The sequence below is a fragment of the Apus apus genome, chromosome 2 (genome assembly GCF_020740795.1).
Source record: "Apus apus isolate bApuApu2 chromosome 2, bApuApu2.pri.cur, whole genome shotgun sequence".
Taxonomy (NCBI): Eukaryota; Metazoa; Chordata; class Aves; order Apodiformes; family Apodidae; genus Apus; species Apus apus.
In genome coordinates, this window is record NC_067283.1 from 118937911 (window position 1) to 118957944 (window position 20034).

Consider the following 20034-nt stretch of genomic DNA (forward strand, 5'->3'; position numbering starts at 1 on the left):
GGTAGGAATGACTGTTGTAACAATCTCATTGTTTCATAGTGCTTTTTCAAAGAACTACTTCACTTAACTGACTGATGACCTATTGGAGAATACACATGTGTTCTTTGGTATTTCATTTGGCAATTTGTTAAGCTCTGTGAAATACTGTGTGCGATCTCCATTGTTAATTGTCTTATCAGAAGGAGAATTTTGTAGATTTGCTTGCAGCTGTAATGGCGAATTCATGTAATAGTGTGATATGGAATCACAGGCAATTTTGATAGCTATCATATGGACACTTAAGCAGCCAGCTAGAGTTTTTGAACATCTTCTAATATTTAAGCTGTGCGGTGCTGAAAGCATGTGTTATTTTACAGAGAAGCAAACTGCTATGTGGTTGTGTCTGTGCATGTCAGCCTTAGGGAGAGAGCTAGAGTTGCATTAGCTCTTAAAATGTGCTTTAAGCAAGTATTATTCAATTCTGTATTATGGTATTAAATCTGTTTGAATCCTTTCAGGTTTTATGCTAGGGAGAAAAGTCCTATGTATTAAGCTCTTGTAGCAAAAATAATGACTTGAAGTTTTTCTAGTGAAGGAAGTCTTTAAGTAACAAAGATACATTCTCATTAACTCTTGTATGGTATTTATGATGTAGGAATCTGCTGATGCTGAAGGTCCTGTTGTGGAGAAAATCATGAGTAGCCGTTTAGTCAAGAAAAAGGTAAAACCAAACCAAACCACTTTTCTCTGTATTTTTAAACAGGCTAGTCATATTTCTGCTGAAGCTACTATTAAGTTGTTAAAATACATCGGATATTCCAAATAAAAAAAACTGTTTTATTGAATAGAGGAGATTCCCTAGAAGTGTCTTTAGATGGTATTTAGCATGCTTTTGGATGTTACATACATACACAAACAGATTCCTTGTTAGTCTTCCACTCTTTCCTTGCATTTCTTCGATGAGAATTTATTTTTGCAAGTAAACGTACCTGGACAAAATCTATGCTGTTCTTCACTCCAGAACGATGTTTCATGGGAGTTTGAGGAAGCTCTCCTGCATCCTAAGTTTCTGCCTCTTCTAAGTAAAGAAAAATCCTTGCCCAGAAATTTTGCATCTTTTAATAGTGGTCTTGCTTAGCAGCTAAAACAACTATGTGTGATCAAGAATGTTACATATACAAGTGGTTAATATCTTCCTTGTCACTATGCAAAGATGGTGAAAGAAATACTCTCTTTAGTGAAGTATGGTTCTCTTTTAATTCTGCCCTGGTTGCTAGTTATGTTCTTACTTTGCTTACAGATTCTTCTAATGTACTTCACAACTTCATTGACCTTTGCACTTCCAAACTATTAAACTCTGAGTAGGAAGTAAAAAAGAACTTGTTCTTAAAAGGGCATTGTAATATTTTATAGACTCTTCTGTGCAGCTAATTCTGACTTGTGCTGCAGTTGGGCAAAAAACTGTCTGATTAATATGATTAATGTGGTACTCATGTTGATCTTAGTTAACCAGAAGTATTTCTTTTCCTAAAAGTGTTAATTTTTAAATTGAAGGAGTGAAAGTTTCCTTCATTAATGGTGTTGTGGCATTTTGGTTTTTGGAGCGGGGGATTTATTGTGTTTTTTTATTTTCCTACTGTCGTAACATCAGTAACAGCTTTGTAAACCTAAATTCATGCAATGTCATGACTAGCTATGACTGAACTTGACCTGTTTCAGCAGCTTCCACAACACAAAATCTCTAGGGCTTTTTTTGAAGTCCAGAGCTGTATTTTGTGTTTGAAGCCATAGGCTTATTTTTCAGATGAGCTTCCTATAATATAGACTCAGTAATTAGTTGTCCTGATGGTCTTCTAGGCATGAGAGGAGAATGTGGTCTTTACAAAAATGTCTTTACATTAGAAGCTGTTTTTCACCAATTACTCTTCTCTTCTTCCTCTCCCCTGCAAACAAAGGTGTGATTACTCATGGGGAGTGTGTATTTTTCTGCAGCTTGTGGGAAGTGGTTGGTCTGCTGCCCTCATGTCTTTGATTGCGAGCTCTGCTGGAGGCAAGCTCTATTTTGAGCTCCTTCTTTTATGTTTTTTATGGATTGTATTTGCAGGTTTGAGGGGTGTCTCTTGCCTGCTCTTCTCCCCAGACCTCCTCTCCAAAATAAAAAATAATTTAAAAAAAAAAGGATTTCAGGATGTTAATATTTAACATCTGAAGTATCCAACCATGCTTTTATTAAAGGTCTTTTACACTCTTACTAACGTCATCAGAACCCTGGTTGTTGGATTACTAATCACAGTGAAATTGCTGCGATCAGGACCAGTGCGGAAAATAAACATGAGGAAAGGCTTCACTAGGAAACCTTTCAGTGCGTTAGGTTGTAACAAAGATGTTGCATTCACATTAGGACAGGAGATAATATGCTTTTGGAACAGTATTCTTATTATAACATTAAGCTATTTTTCTCAAAAATAGCCTTAGTCTAGTTTTTGAGTTACAAAATACAGTGCAGCACTGTGCTTGCAAACATTTTTGAAATGTATAGAATAAAAGATAGAAAATGTTTTAGTTAATGTTTAGAAGACCATGTTTTTCCTTGTTGATCTTAACATGGAATTTTTAATTCAGTTGCGTACTCTTCCCTCTTGCAGAAAGTGTTAAGTACATGTATCAGTCTCTTTCCAAACCATCACGGTCCTGATGTTTTCAGTTTGTACATGGAAACTTTTAATTTATCTAGTTACTCTCTTGGGAAGCTTCAGTCCCTTTTGAATTTCAGTTCCTTAACTTTAAAAAGGAATGGCTAGTTCTTAATACGCTATTCAGCACAAATAGCACATATCGTGTAAAGGTAGGGAGTTTGTAGAACGTTATAGCTGCATGTTACACATCTGAATTTCTCTTTTTGCCTACCAGTACATGGTGAGAATTAGATCTAAACGAACTGTGTACAAATGACTACATCCCCTCACAAACTGACTAGTTTAGAATCTAGTGCTCTGTATCAATTGAGGTGATGGGTTTGTTTATGTTTGTTTACCTCTGTTATTAATGTGTTCTGTCTGCTGTGGGGTTTTTTTAGCCATTTGTATTTCTCATTCTTTTTGTGGTTGGTTTGTTATTTTTTAAGCTCTTACGTGCCTCTACAGCCAAGTGGCTTGCTCAAACACCTTTTGCATTAGCAGATACTAATCACTTCTGTGGTGATGGCAGTGCAAGATTGTGTGGTCTGAATGAGGGGATCATTTATTTCTTCAGTTGTCTGCAGAAACTGTGGATCAGATTGTCAATTATAGTTGCACCTGGGCAATGATAACTTGAAGTGTCCTGAGTTGGCCAGGTCTTCAATGTGGTATTTTAAGGTGTCTGTGTAATCAGTTTTGGGGAGAATATTGTAAAAAAGTTCTAGCTCACCTTTTTACCTGGTTAATGTAAACGTATGTATAGTGGGGGGTCTCACAGTGGCCTCAAAGGCATAATCTGTCTCCTGTATCCTAAACTGATGTACTATTAAACCCTACTTGAATGCTGGTGTTTGTAATTCGGTTAGATTTTTTTTTTTTTTTTTTGCCATAGGAATGAATGCGAGAGTAAGATTTTAAAAACATTTTTTTCCAAAATACTTTTTAGTTTAGGTGAATCTTTGATGCACACTCATAGAATATATAATAACTTAGAGCAGTTATTACCGATTAGACAATATAAAAATGTTTTAGTCATGAGTATTACAGGATTTACAAAGATTTACATTGTAAATTATTGTTATTAAGTTGGCAGATGACAGAAAATACACTCTACTGAAATGTTGAGGGGAGTTAAATTGGCTAGTGTGGAACCTTTATATAAAGGCGTTTAACCATGTTGTCATTGTAAGATTGATGTATCTCAAAGGATTCAGATTTAAAACTAATCAAAGAGACTTGGCCATAATACATTTCAGAAAATAAAATGTTAATGTCTTGAAATTAGGGATGACTTCTTAAAGACCAATTTTGCCTCAGGGTAGTGGATAGATTCAGATAATGGGTTCTCAATTTTTTAATTTTTTTTTTTTAAATACGGTTTTGACCTCTGTGTATGAGTACCTTCTTGAGAAATACTCCCTTTCAAATTTTTTTGTTAAAAAAAATATCTTGATGGTCTTCATATTCCTTCTTTTGTCAGTATCTTTGTGAGTGACAGAGAAGATTCTTCCCTATGTTTTAGGGTTAGGGAATAGTTTAATCTTCAACAGAGGATTCAAGAACATGAAGTAGCAGCACCAGAAATATCTTGTCTTGCATTTCTTCAGGGAAAATCAGGAAGCTGGTGTTGCTCCTCTCTCTAGAAAGGAACACAAGCAGAGTGTACTGGAGTGATATAAACACTAAAATTATAAAATCCCTAGCCAGTCTGGAAGAGAAAGAATATTAGGTAAATCAGGGATTAGGAATGCATTAACTTTGCTGAGCTAGAACAGAGTTTAATGCAGCTGCTACTGGTGTTCATTAATTGTACTGCTATGGAAGTAATATCTAGCCAGCAACTTTTCTTCTGAGAGAGAATTTGGAAGATGACAGTTAATCCTCTAGTTTCAGAGTAGTCTATCTTTAATACATTTTTTCCCTCTCTTTTAAAAACATATATATATATCTGAATAAAAGACGTAGGATGTTATACAGGGGTCAACAGTTTTGTCTGATTAGTGCTACATACAATATTTATTGCAGATGTTGACCCTGATGAAGTATGTAAACCGGAAAATTCTCTGCTATTTAAAATTGTTCCAAAGTTCATTAGTAAACACAAACTGTTAATGTTGTGACATAAGCTGAATTCTGTTCTGTCCTTAGTTTGTCCTATGGCTGGTTCAGGAGTAATTCAACAAAGTATTACATACCATATGTTATGCAATACTTTGGCACTAGGGATGAGTTAAGGGTAGTCTGAACCCTTAGCACTCAATGCCCTTGGTTTTGCTGGTTTATATCACAATTTTAACCTTGCTTTAAATGTAGGTTTTGGGTGTTAATTTAATTTGGCTGCTCTGTATGTGAGACATCTTGCCTGAGTGAATTTAATTGCACCATTGAGTAAAACTAAAGCCATGAACACTGATGCACTAAAATTCTAGCAGAGGTATAAGGTTTAGTTTTATATGGCTTCTTGTTTGGAGTTATTAACTATATGGAGGAATAAACCCCCTTTAAAACTCTTTTTTAAAACATTACAAAACCCACAATGTAAAGTTGCCATGAGCCAGCCAAAAATAATACATATGGCATTCAGGAGTGCAGTTGCTAATTGGCTGCTGCCTGAGAAAATGGTACACTTGGCTTCTACTTAACACTGTGGGTTTGGCAGAAAGCCAGATTTGGGGTGAGGTTGTGAATGAAGCTGCATGTGGTTAGGGAGGAGTTCAAATGATTCATGTCTTGGAAGTTGTAGTAAGCAGTGCAGTATGTTCTTGGGTAAGCTGCTGGAGGAAACTCCTCAGCCATGTCCTCCCCCCACACACACTTCCTATCCCTCCGCTTGTCTCTGTGTGGGGACTGTATTAGGTATTTTGGTTAGTTTTAAAAATTAACTAAATTGGGCAGTTTAGGGGTTTGATTCACTTTTTAACAATTCTTTTATTCTAGATGGAGAATGGAGAGGAGGTAGAAATAGAGGAGTTCTATGTGAAGTACAAAAACTTGTAAGTAAAGTTATAGGTTTGTATACTATCTTTCAGTTCATGTAATATCCAAATAGTTTTTTAAAATTGGTTTTGTAAATCATATAACTGTTAACATCCAACGTTAAACATTTCTAATGTTTAATCCAAAACAGTGGCAAATAAATAGGATATTTCCTTGCAGTGATGGTAGTGGGTTTAATAATGTCTCAGTTTGTGTTCTCTCCAAAGTGAAATCTATAGGTAAAATTGTGCTGCTATTATAAACGTTACCTAAGACTCGTTATGCATGCAGATTCATGGGCACGTACCTGTGTCGCTGTGTAGATCTGACTGCAAGCATAGAGCTACGTGTCTGCAAACCAGTCAAAAATAACCCTTCATGTTGTTTAAAAACAAGATTTGTGTTACAACAAAATGTCTAAGATAACAAATGAGATGGCTTCCAGTATTCCAGCAGCTAGCTGCCCCTCCATAAGAGGGATGCAGTAGTGGTGAGAGCAGTGTGTTGATTCACTTCTGGGCTCTGAAACTGCAATGCAATCAGCATTTTAAATAAGATACTTTACAGCTGGATAAGCTTGTTTTTCTTTTAGAAAAATAGCATATCTTGTTTAATTTTAACAAATTTTCCATCTGAGAGGGAAATTCACTTAATCTGAGTTTCTTGCAGCTAAGTGCAGATAGTTCACTTTAAATATACTGTCACTGTTGTACCTTTTGCACTATATTGATTATTGCATGATATTAAATAGCTTAATTATACTTTGTTTAGTTTTATTACACTGGCATGTAATTTTTGTATTAACTATTCGTGTCTTAGACTTCTTAGCAATTAACTTTTGACAGACTCTAAATTTATAAAGTGAGACTAGTCATTTGGCAGAGATACTGTTCCTTACTTTGTGTTTTCTTGAAGATGAATTATTACCATATAACTGCATTTACAAGGGGTTTTTTTTTCTATCAATGTTAAAACTTAGCTGACTCATGCAACTTCTAATTAAAATGCTGTTCTCACAAAAAAGCCTGTAGCATGTATTTGATATATTTGCATATTTTTATTAACTTCTAAAAAACATTTTATCTAGAATATGATATTAAATTGTGACATTTATGAGAAATTTCTTATATAATAATAATGTTTTAAATGTGCCAAATAAAAAGTATCTTAGCTTTGTGCCAAACACTAAATGAATGGGTTATGTATTTAAATTTTGAGCAGGAGTTCTTGTTTATTTACTGACAAATTTCTTCATTACTGAGTGCAATTACTTCCAGTAAAGACAATTTTTTAATAACTTGTATAATGAAGAAGATGGTGTCCGGTTTTCCAAGCACGGCACTACATGTGCTGGGAAGATCTAGCTATACTAGTGGGATTCATAAGAGTATGTAATGGGAACAGTTTTGAGTAAGATTTTCTGTTTCATCTTCTAGTTCGTACCTTCACTGTCAGTGGGCATCCGTGGAAGAGCTGGACAAAGACAAGAGAATTCAGCAGAAGATTAAGCGGTTTAAGGCAAAACAGGGCCAGAACAAATTCCTTTCAGAGGTATGATTTGTTTCTTTATTTCTTTCTTTTAGGTATTTAAGGAGTATTCTTATGAATTCCTGATCTGTATACACAGAAGATTTTTTAACAACTGTGTGGTATATCAGTAGCATTTATTCTGGTGTAAAGTATAACTGTTCTTGATCAAAGTCTCACAAGTTTATGAAACTCTAGTGATCTATCCTGACTTTATACTTTTTACTGTGTTGTTTTTTTTTTTCTTAGAGTGAGTGGTTAGCTGTTAGCATTGCTAGCATGACCCTTAGTGAATCAGTACGCGGTCTCTTTCTCAGGAGCTGATTATGCCAGAAAAATGCATCACATTTTTCTGTGTTATGGACTGCTGCTCACTAGGGATTCTAAGCTTTTTATCATCAATTTAATTTCACTTAGAGCCATAAGCAGTAGTGTGGCAGGGGTCCTGTCAATAAAAGACCAGATCTGCTGATTTGTGTCTGTGAAAGCTTACCTTGCAGTAAAATGCTGTCTTTTGAGAAAAAAACAGGTTTATGTGTTACTGTATTTTTTTATTTTTACGTATGGCTCAAGCTAAACAAAACCTGTTGCAAACTGAAAACTTCCAGAATGTCACTATGGGCTTCTCATTAAGTGCATCTGATGGTCATAATTTGATAAAATTTGCAGGATTTTGAGGGAGGAGGAATTGATGTTTTGTGCTTCTAGGAGAGTATAAGAACATCTTTGAGTTCTGTCAGAGCATCCAAAGATGCTTTGAGATTATTATAAAATAGGGTGGCAACTAGAAAGAATTAGCTGCATCATGTAATACTAATGCCTAAGGAATTAAATTAAACAGAACTTTCAAGACTCTTGATATTTCAGTTTTTAATAAAGTTGATAAATACATGAAAATAAGAGTCACTATAGTATATCATGTTATTAAACAGCAAAATTGTAAAATTTAATGTCTGCTGTGAGTGAAGATGCCTGGAATTGCTTATTTTATTTTATTTTATTTTTTTAAATCTGTTTCCAAGTGGGTCACGAGTGATTGTAAATAATTGGAATTTGTTCTTGTTTTAGAAAAAGCTATAAAAATATACATAGACTTTAGTCCTTTTGTCTTGCCTTTTCTACTGGAGGGGATTTTAAAAATATGAAAAGAAACACAACACTTTACTGTGCAAGAGAATCCTGTAAGTTGTTGAAGGCATAAGAAAACAGAAATTGTGATTTTTTTTGTTGTTGTTGTTGTTTGTTTTTGGGAATCTGTGTATACATACACTGTTTTTGACATAATAATATTTGAATCTTTCTTATAAAGCAGTTAAGCAATTCCTGTAGTTAAAATAATCCAAAGGCACTTAGTGTACAAGGCTCTAACTTCTTTATTGCAAGCTGTAGTTTTCAAGAATGCTAAATGCATTGCATGCCATAAGCCTTTTCGATTGCTCATTAGTGAATTGTAATTTCACACTTCATTTAAAATATTCTTAAACATTCTCTCACAGTAAAAGGTTTCACACAGTAATTAAGAGGCCCAGTTAACAAAGTCTGAGAAGTCTGATTCCCTCACGGGGAATGATCTTGCTGAATTGTAGCATTTCAATTAACATGTTGAAGTTTGCCAAATATAAATTCTGTGTCACTGTGACCCAAAATATTATTGCCTGATGAAATATATAATAATTTTTCCTCTCAGGAAGGGCTAATAGAGATATCTTTTATATTTTTACCTCTCTCCTTGAACAGATTGATGATGAGCTTTTCAATCCAGATTATGTGGAAGTTGATAGAATCATGGATTTTTCACGTAGCACAGATGATAATGGAGAGGTAAACAAAACTTTGTGTTTTTGTACTCATATAGACTTGTGGTTAGAATTTATTGTTTAGAAATGTGATTGCATGATACATTTCAGAAGCTACCAGCATATACGTGTGTAGAAAATAGGAACATATTTGAAAAATCGTTGGCTAATATAGCAGTTTCCCTTAAGTAGTTTAAGCAAGAATTCAAAACTTATATTTATAAATACATTTGAAAAAATACAGAACAGCAACAAAAGAATAACCCAGCAACGAAAACCACCTGATACGTAGGTCTAAGGTGGTACTTAATGCTGTAGAAATGTGATGTCCATGCAGGTAATCATAGAATTTAAATGAATATTGCAAGAATCTTAGCTAAATGTCATAAAAGTTTAGACATTATTTGGACTGTCTGTTACAGAAGAGGTCCCAGATTCACTGTTTCTTTGTCTTTAATGACTTGTTCTGCAGAACAAGATCACTTTGTCTTCCAGGAGATACCTTTTTGGTCCTGGGAGAATAGAAGGCTTCACTGACAGTATCAGTGTTTCCATATTGCTCTGTCAGTAAATGGTGGTGTTTGGGTTGCCTGCTGGGAAGTCTTTGATAACACTGACAAAAAAAACCAAACAAAAACAAAACCCAACTGACTGTTTCAATATGTGGTAAATAGAATTTTGTAACAGTTGGAAAAATAATACTGTTTTACATATAAATTTTAGTTTAACCTTAGTGTTTTCAAACACAGCATTGTGCTCCTTTTGGTAGTAAGCCTGCATTGGCCATGTTCTAATCTTACTTTGTTAGGTTGTCAAGGTGTCAGCCAGCTGTTTACTTTTCCTTTTGGCTGATTCAGACATTCAGGTCTGGTGAAGCTTTTTGAATTGTATCTAGTTTGCAGATCTCCTATAAAAATGGTTCCACTTTCGGGCTTAAATTGTGGTGTAATCTTTTTTTTGTCTTAACAAAGCCTGTAACGCATTATCTGGTGAAATGGTGTTCACTTCCTTATGAAGACAGTACTTGGGAGCTCAAACAAGACATCGACCCAGCTAAGATTGAAGAATTTGAGAAACTGATGTCTAGGGAGCCAGAAATGGAGCGTGTGGTAAGAATTGGCTCCGTATAGACGATTTTATTTGAAAATAGTAAAGTAATGTGGTCTTTCAGAAACCACTAATGGGATTTGCTGTATTTGAAACAGGAGCGACCTCCTGCCGATGACTGGAAGAAATCAGAGTGTTCCAGGGAGTATAAAAACAATAACAAACTCAGGGAATACCAGTTGGAGGGAGTAAACTGGCTTCTTTTCAATTGGTACAACACGTACGTAAAATAATGCTTACTGCTGAATCCTGCTTTGGAAAAGCTTTTATAGTTTATTTGAAATAATAACCTTCAAAAGTCATTCCGAAGTGAAGTTTACATGTCTTGTTCTTTGCTGTGGGATCTTATACAAATTTTGGGTGGATAACATAATGTCACGTGATTCATTAATATTTCCGATACATTTTTGTGAGAAATGCTTTTGTATGTAAGTTTTCATGCACACCCCTGCTGCCCCTTCTTCCTCTTGAGAACGTGAAAGGTACATTAAATGTATATATATGTGCTTATTGCATCACAAATCATTACATTTAATTAAAATGTAGGAAGATTATGATGTCTTTTCAGTGTAAACTTGCCATTCCAGAAATTTCTGGATTGCTTACTTTAGCTCCTTACTGATTGTCTATGTTTTACATTCAGAGTACATTATGCAGACTGTTTTTATTATTGTTTTCAGACGAAACTGCATTTTAGCAGATGAGATGGGGTTGGGAAAGACTATCCAGTCCATTACGTTTCTCTATGAGATATATTTGAAAGGAATCCATGGTCCTTTCTTGGTTATTGCACCATTGTCCACAATTCCCAACTGGGAAAGGGAATTCCGCACCTGGACAGAGTTGAATGTGGTTGTGTATCATGGGAGTCAAGCAAGCCGGCGGACCATTCAGTTGTATGAAATGTATTTCAAAGATCCACAGGTAAAAGCTCTTCATTATGTCAACCCCCCACCTCGCCCCCCTTTTTTTTTTATTTTTTGTATATGCTTTAACTCTTGTTAATTATTTTAAGCATCAGTTAGTTTTTTAGTACTGAGATAGTAGGTTTTAACTAATAACGAAGGCATATGTATTAACAGAGTGCTTTTTAATAGTAGCCGAGAGATCAGCTGGAAATAGAGGGGAACAAGAGTTACCAGGGTGGTGCAACTCTTGATCAGGGTTTCAGTTTTTCATGTAAGCTTTTCATTATTTTGCGTTCCTGAGGAGAGCTGGCAGAAGAGATTTTTTATGGAGAAACTACTTTAATTGGAACTAAGCTTAAAAATCAGTCCTTGCCTACCATTCCAGGAAAAGACCAGCTTGCAGAAATTAAGCTTGTCGATGCTTCTTTATCAAATTTTATGTCAGATCTATTTTGAATCTGTGCTACTGCACTCATGTTGAGTAGTTCTTGTGAGAGAAGGAAAGCAGGTACAGAAAAGATTGGGGGCAGAAACAGAAAATTATTTGGAAAACTGAAGTTACAAAGAGCAACAGATCTCTACGCTTAAATGCATGGCTTTCTCAGCATAATTGGATTGTGGAAGAATCATGTGCATACGTTGAATGTCACTGCAAAACAACATAATCCTCCTCACTCGAGGAAACAAGCATGTAAGTTCAACCTGATGTGATACATTGTGGAGTATTATTTCCAGCTGAGCTTAAAGAAGTGATAGTGGTGAATTCATGTATTTAGATTTTCTGTAAAGCATTTGATTTTATGCCATTGGATATTTTGATTAATAAACTAGAATGATACAAAATCAATATGGCACACATTAACTGGATTTAAAACTGGCTAACTGGTATTTCTCGATGTAACTATAAATGAGAAATGATTTGCATTTCCAGCATAGTTCTTCAGGGATTGGTTCGTGTCCATGAGCTATATAACACTTTTATCAATGACCTGAAAGAAAACATAAAATCATTACTGAGGAAGTTTTCAAATGACAGAGGTTGGGAGAATGGTAAATAATTAAGACAGTTCATGGATACGGAATAAGCTGTATAAGTTAATAAATGGGATCCAAGCTAGCAATACTCAGAATAGCTAAATATAGGGCTATCTGTGGACAAGGAATGGAGTTGACTCTTACAGGAGGGAGAGCTCAGTTCTGGGAAGGCAGATCCTTTAACACTTAAGTTCATAAGGTGAAACTGGTTAAAAGGGATAGTGTATAGTGTGAGTATGTGGGAGGAAATAATTCTTTATTAAAGAGGAGAAAAGTTACACTATTCTCCTGTTTGTAAGTAATGTAGTGGGTAGTCCAGTTCTGCCTAGTTCTCACTTCCTGTCCTCTGAGTGTTGAAAAACTGAGTCCTTAGAGCAAAGCTGTGAGGGTGATTGCAAGGTAGAAAATATGCTTTTACAGGGAAAGAACTGAGTAAAAACTGATTTGAAGATGACGACTGTGGCAGAACTTGATATGTCATTACAGCAAACAGAAATAGAATAACATACTTAAATATAGTAGAAAAAACGTAATAATTTATAGTAGTTAGAAACTTTCAAATCAAAATCATACATGCAGTTGTTGATTTGGTGAGTAACAGTTATTACATTGAGGTTTAATGTCTTGCATTCCTTAAAATAATAATCACCTTTAGCTTTTTATCTAGGTTTATAATATATAAATAAACTGGAATTTATTTGTACTTCTGGTTTTAAAATTATTTCTCATCAGAGATAGATATTTTGTATAAAATTTAAGATTTTTGGGCTTAAACGGTATAAATAATGATTCTACTGAAGTGTTTCTTGTGTTTAAAAATCATGTTTGTTATTTAAATAATGCTTGTTCTCAGCATGTTCTTCAGCTTAGGATGCAGCAGTTACGTAGCATGAAACCTGAGGGAATGTCATCAGAAAAATCCCACTTACTATACAGATTCTTGCTGTTATTTTGGCAATATAATTTTGTTGATCTAAAGGCAACTAAAAGGATCTAGAGTAAGATCTGCAGAAAGTTTCTCTCCCTCTCTTCCCTTGCCTTATTCTTAACTCAACTCTTGCAATGACCATGGCAGTCATTTGACCCCATGGCAAGGAATGACAAAGCACTCATGGCACAGAAAAATTAATCATTTTCTACTAGCTTTACTTCCTGAACTGGCTTAAGAGGAGAATTGGACTATTGCCATGGTTGGGTAGAAAAGAGGAAAGAAAGGAGAAACTGAGTGAACTAATCTTTTTGGTGACAGCTAGGTTAGTTGTGTCATGAATCACCTTCAGTGTTTCATTCTTTGTGAGCCTGTGTCAGCTGTGAAACGCATGGTAAAAATGGAATTACAGGGAAAAAGTCTCATGTTCTGACAAAAAGGATCCTGATGTAGCGTTCTGTCTGGCATCCTCTGAAGTACCATCAGTGGGCATACAGCAGGGGATGAGAAGGGAGAGAAAGAAGGCAGGTTTTGCAGCTTCATTTCTAGTCCCCTTGCCAAACATGTCAACCCAAGCATTGGCATCTTTGGCTTTTCAGGTCTTAACATGAAGAGAGATCTCTCAAGCTGAGCTGTTTCTCAGAAAGACGGTAGAACATTAAGGAAGTCTGAGTAGCTTTGAAGGGCAGTAATAGGAGACAGCATGGAGTGAACACCAGTAACCAGAGTCAAGTAGATGAGGAAACCCGGGGAGTAGTTGATAACAAAATACTGCTCGGCAGTGTTGTGACTTCAACACCAAAGACACAATGCTGTCAGAGACATTCCCCTAAAATCCATTCCTGCCTTGTTTGTGAGGGTCAGGTAGGGGAAGCCTGTTTTGGTGTTCTTGAGTAGTATAGTTGAAAAGTCCTTCTGGTTTGGACTACCAAATAAAGCAGTTGCTTTCCTGTATTATTCTACCTCTACAAAAGGGTTCCATTGTAAAAACAGGAAAACTATCTATGGCAAATAAAATTTATGACAGAGCCCTGCAAAAGGCATGACTGGTTTGTGAGGAAAATTTACGTTGCAGTGTAATGAGGACTAAAAAAAGAAACCATCTTACCTACAGAAGCGGAATATCATGTCCTTGATTGATTTATCTCAAAATAATGCTCTTATTGTTCAGGATGTTTTCTGGCTTACCTGTTTCATTCCTTTTGGACTCAGTGAGTGTTGGCTTAAGAAAGTACTTCCTTGCCTGCATGGTTTTCTTCCTTGCTGAGAAGCTACTGAGCTATGAAAGTGTCATCAGCATAGGATTACCTCAGATTTCTGCAAAGAATGGTTAGCGTGCGGCAGTGTAAGACATTATTTCACCAATAAGGACTCCATCTTTCACCGAAGATGATGTCCACTTGCATTTTACAAAATGGCTAGGACCTACTTTTCCAGATGCCTTCTGTCTATAATTTTGTAACGTGCACATTTCGTACATCTGTTCTCTTGTTTGTCAAAGTGGAGTTTGAGGTTGGTGGGAAAGGACCATAATAATTTTTCAGAATGTGCATTTTTTTAGAAGTACACTTCTTACACAAATCTAATTGATCTTCTCAATTTATATCGGCTAGAGATAATGCCCCAAAGCATAACCCAACTTTCATATTCGTATCTAATTGGATTTGAAATTCCAGCATCAGAGAACTTCATTTGGATGCCACACTGAAACAGAAGTTGATTCCTAATTGCTTAAGAATTCACCTACAACAATGCTATAGATCTCTTTCCTGGTAGTTTCTATATTTAAATTTCTAAATGTGACATTAATAGAATTACCTAGGATTCTTTCCCATACTTCCCCAAGTGTTGGAGGCCTGAAACTGTTGAAAAAGAGCATAATTTACCTTCTAAAGCTCTTGGAGTGCTTTTGGAACTTTCTGCTTGATTTACTCCCATGTTCTTCTCTACAACATTTGACTGTCTTTCAAATAGTGTGAGCTCTTGTGGCAAGACAGCTGTGCATATTCTAATGTGAGATTTATACAGGTCTAAATAAATAATCAAGAGTCCCTGTTATGATTTTTTCTTCAACTGGATGTGCTGCTTTATGTACTTATCTTCTGTGAAGAGCAGTGCTTGTAATAACAGCCACGAAGATCATCAGAGGGCTGGAGCACCTCCCCTATCAAGACAGGCTGAGGAAGTTGGGGTTGTTCAGCTTAGAGAGGAGGAGACTCCATGGTGACCTTATAGCAACTTTCCAGTATCTGAAGGGGGCCTGCAAGAAAGCTGGGGTAGGGCTTTTTACACCATTGTATAGGGAGAGGACAAGGGCCAGTGGTTTGAAGCTTAAAGAGGGGAGATCCAGGTTGGACCTTAGGAAAAAGTTCTTTCCTGTGAGGATGGTGAGATACTGGAACAGGTTGCCTGGAAGTTGTGGATGCCCCTTCCCTGGAGGCCTTCAAGACCAGGTTTGATGGGGCCTTGAGCAACCTGATCTAGCAGGAGGTGTCCCTGCCCATGGAGTGGGGTTGGAACTAGATGATATTTAAGGTCCCTTCCAACCCTAGCCATTCTATGATTCATGATGTCATGAGTTTGCTCATGGAAGTGTTTCCCATTACTTGGAAAGAATCTCCTGGGCTGCTTTCTCTGATCTTCACAGTTATATCTGTGACAGCATTTCAGTTTGCTGGCTTTTTAAGTTGCCCACTCTCGGAAACAGTTCTTCTTCCCCACATATGTCTAAACAAAATGCCTTTTAAGTCAGCAAAGGCCTTCTGCTGATTATTCCCAGCTAACAGACCAAAACCAGGCCTGCTGCTCAAGGGCAAATGAAAGCAAAACAAAAGATGTGATACAAGGCAGGAAGGATGGGCAACAAGTTATGCATTCGTTAAGTAAATATTGATCTCAGTAACGATTTGTGGGCATGGTGAGGGTGGTATTCTAATCTCTGCTCTAAAATACGGTCCCACAGTGGCCGTTCCTCTGTGAGAGGCAAGTTCCACATGTGTTCTTGGGTTCATTTAAAAACCCCTCCAAATTGGGGGGGGCAGCCACAGAAGCTTCCTGACAGCCTCTGACAGCATTGGCTTGCGGCACCCACTTAGTGTGTCTTCGTCTGCTGTTTGTTAGGTAACAGCTCTTTTTCTTCTTAAGAAGGTAAATGTTTCTGGACTAGGCCATGAGAAAACACTGTTGAGTACTCTTGATGTGCATAGGCAGATTTAATGCTGAGTTCAGGATATCAGGTTTCAGTCATTTTATTGAGTCAGTAGCTAGTTCTGCTCCCCACAGTTTCAAGGGGATTCTACACAGGTCACTTATAGAAAGATTCAGACTTGCACATGTTGGAAAGCAGAAATGGTCACCTTACTGTGAAATATCTGTTCCTTTTGAAATGTATTCAGTGTACCACCCATGGCATACTTCTGCTGTGAAAAAGGAGAATGACTTTGAACTTGTGTGAGACCCATCCTTAGAGAAACAGTTCCTGTGCAGATCCCAGTGCCACTGTAGATACGTTTTTCTTTGAATGAGATTGGAAATAAATATAGCATGATGTCAGGAAGACGTTAATCTCAGTATTTTGAGTAAAGTTTATTCATGGTTTGTTTGTTTGTTGTTTGTTTTTTCTGAAACAGCCCTTAGTATCAGCCCTGAAAATAAGACCTTCAGCTAATCTTACAGATTGTGAATATAGTGCCAGACATCAAGTAAACCATCTTACTGAACTTTCCTTAACACAAATTTACAAGAATATCAAGGCAATGTGGGCAGAGACATACATTCTCAATTTGAGAGTTCAGACATTTGCTTCTTTTCAAAGTTTTTACTAGAATGGGAATGATGTTTTAGATATTCAGTGTCCACTAAGAGAAAAAATTGCTGTTTATTGAGAGCAAAATATTCTAATAGTCATAAAGCTGAAACTCTTAATGTACTTCTGGCTTATTTGGATTGTTTGGGAGAACAATCCCATTTTAAAAGTAAAAAGAAAATTCTCTTCAAAAAGTCTGAAAACCTTATTTGAATATTGCAGTACATAATACTGCAAGGCTTTAGTACAATTCATATGAATTACAACTTGAATACTTACGTAACGTATTTTTAATGTGTATGTTATGATTCTGTGGGCCTTTTTACAAGGTTGGAAACACAGCTAACATGAAGCCAGCAGTAAACTTAGACATTAGTATTCCCTTATTGTGTCAGGAAGTATGACTTTGTTCACTTAAAATATCTTTCCCATTATATTGTTTTGTATTTTTAAAGAGTGAATTTTGAAGGTGAAACAGATGTACTTCCTTTTTTTGCCAGGGAGTTTAACTTTTGCTGTTCTTTTTAGGGTCGTGTGATAAAGGGGTCCTATAAATTCCATGCCATTATCACTACATTTGAAATGATCTTGACCGACTGCCCAGAGCTGCGTAACATTCCATGGCGTTGCGTGGTCATTGATGAGGCCCACAGGCTGAAAAACAGGAACTGTAAGCTTTTGGAAGGACTCAAGATGATGGACCTGGTCAGTGTGTACATCTCTTACAGTTGCATCTTCTATATTTTTATTATTCCTAGAATTACATGGATTCTGTTAAGAGAGTCAAGATAATTTTGTTAATTCTCTTCTCTCTTTTAATGTGACTTGCTCCGTAGTCACTTCTTCACACAGACATTTATTTTAAAGTATAATACGGTCAGATGGACAAATATGAGAGTTAAACTTCTCTGCATTAGTGTGAGCTGTAATGTTAATTTGTTGTGTGGCCATAGGTATGTTCTTTCAGGCTGGCTAAGGAAGGCAAAAGTGAGTTAGTTTCTGATGCTTAGATAACTGTGTATTTAATTGTGTACTCAAAATATGCATATATTTCTCACACAGAAAAAAATACGGTTGTGCTTTTTAAAGGTATTTACAATTTAAAAGATGAAATTTTGCTCAAAAAGATTCTTTAAAAATCTGAGAGGAAACCTGTATTTGATAAGAATAAAGAGGCATAAACATTAGTTTACACAAGCACTGCTAACCTGTTGGTTACTTCTAGTTTCTCTTTCTCTGTTAAACAGTGCTTCTCTTAAAGGAATCTTGGGGCTTAAGGAATGAAAGCTTATAAAAAATACCTGCATACCATTTATTTTCTGTATTATGGTTGGTATTAGAGGAAGGCTGAGCTTATAGGTGTGGCTGTAAATGGAGATACTTGACCTCTTCAGTTCTGGTTCTACTACTGCGCTGTTTGACGTTGGGCTAATTGCTTAAGCTCTCTGGGCTCCTCCTCTAAAGCAATATGCAACTTTTCCTCCTGTGTCTACCAGTATCATGCTCTGTTGTGTGTAGATGGAAGGTAGGACTGTCTTTCAGGTTTTCTATGCTAGAAATTTACACCTGTCCTGAAGAGATTCATGCACTGAGATTTATCTGTGGTGTAGTAAATCAGTGGATTTATACTGGAAGTGGTGGGATAAATTCAGCTGTTATTTTGCCAATTAAAGTATTTGTGAAAGGGCTGGGGCATTGTGGATCCTTAAAATCTCTTATTGTATCTGGAGGACTTTTGAAGGTACTTAAGTAGTGAAGCATTTATCTGAGCTATGGCTTAAGGAAGGCCAGATTACTAGTTAGAAATATATTGAAAAGAGCTATATATAAGTAGTTGGGGGAGGGGAGAGGAAGTGAAGATGTGAAATACAGATGGGGGGGAAAAAGGATATTTTTGTGTATTTGTCCATTGAAAATGAATGTAGATAGATTCCTAGGCAACTATTTCTTAACCTTTCAGGAACATAAAGTGCTGCTTACTGGAACCCCTTTGCAAAATACAGTAGAAGAGCTATTTAGCTTGCTTCACTTCTTGGAACCAGGTCGCTTCCCATCAGAAACCACATTCATGCAAGAATTTGGTGATCTGAAAACTGAAGAACAGGTAAACTTCTCCTGCACACTTGCTTTTCTATATAGATATTGTGAATTTTTCCGTTTTGTTATACCTCGACTTCATTACTTGTTTTTACAAGTAATGCCTGTTTACTTTTTTGGAGGACCACAGCAGTAACAGTGGCTGCATGAAAATACTTCTAGAATTGCTTGTTTGTGCTAAGAGAATTAACTTGTCAGTTGGCATTCTTCCCCTAGCATCAGTATAAGAGTGAGGGGACTGTCCTCTCTTAACTTCTATGGAGTTAACATCTAAGAGTTTTATCAGTGACTTCTGTGCAAACAGGAACATATTTGAAATGTAGTTAAGCAACTGGCAACCAAATGGAGGGAAATTTTATTTTTTACTGATTCAGAAACAGATTTCTCAAGCCGTCCTATAAAAGAAATGCCTAAATCAGTGCAGAATAAAAGACCCTAAATGCAGCACATTTAGATCCAAAATGTAAAAGCTTTTAATGATCCTATATAAAACTCTTATTTCTTCTTGTATCTCTAAAAATGTTTTAAGGACTCAATAGGTAACAGTGAAATCCCCTTAACTTTCGAGGTAACATGAAATATTAATCTTAATTTAGGCACTTAAATTTGGCCTTTTGCACCCTGTGATAATCTGACTTCACGATTGTGTTAATTTTAGTGTGAGATTTTGTTAGTTTTGTATGAAAATTAAATTTCAGTTATTTCTAACTTTAGAGTAACATGTCTTAAACTACCTTTCTTTGAGAGTAACTCTTTGACAGATAGTAGTCTAAAAAATAGCTCTCCCTCAGCCTCTTGCCTCCAGGAAAAACCATAGCGTGTCCTGAGGGAATCATAGGATATGTACAGATTGTACAGGCAGTTACATGCCAGCCAGGCTGGATTCTGACCTGATTGGAAGTGAGCCAGCTCTGGTCCAGAAGCCATGTAGTCCTGTTAATACAGTGTTGGAGCTGGACTTCATACATCCCGACTCTCAACATAGCTTGTGTCTGGCCAGGTCAAAATGTCAATAGAACAGAACTGGAAATTTTTGAAGCCATACCTGGACATATTACTAAAATAATGCCATCATCCATGAGCAGAATTGGAGCCTGGATTGCTTGGCCTGGGTATCTTTCAAGTGATGGGAGAAATTGCATGTTAATGACTTAGGTTTTCTCCTCCATGCCTTGCAATCCAGTTCCATGTTTTTTGT

General features: G+C 36.3%; 1 protein-coding gene across 5 annotated transcripts in view; it reads left to right on the forward strand.

Moving 5' to 3' along the window:
- The window catches only part of CHD7 (chromodomain helicase DNA binding protein 7), a 132553-nt gene that overhangs the window by 86798 nt on the left and 25721 nt on the right, over window positions 1–20034 (forward strand). For all 5 annotated transcript variants that reach the window (XM_051609748.1, XM_051609744.1, XM_051609747.1 and 2 more), the window contains exons 6-14: window positions 635–700; window positions 5595–5650; window positions 7070–7184; window positions 8898–8981; window positions 9928–10065; window positions 10162–10283; window positions 10744–10987; window positions 17268–17444; window positions 18700–18843. In XM_051609748.1, coding sequence (XP_051465708.1) covers window positions 635–700; window positions 5595–5650; window positions 7070–7184; window positions 8898–8981; window positions 9928–10065; window positions 10162–10283; window positions 10744–10987; window positions 17268–17444; window positions 18700–18843 — 1146 coding nt within the window. The remainder of the gene's footprint in view (window positions 1–634; window positions 701–5594; window positions 5651–7069; window positions 7185–8897; window positions 8982–9927; window positions 10066–10161; window positions 10284–10743; window positions 10988–17267; window positions 17445–18699; window positions 18844–20034) is intronic.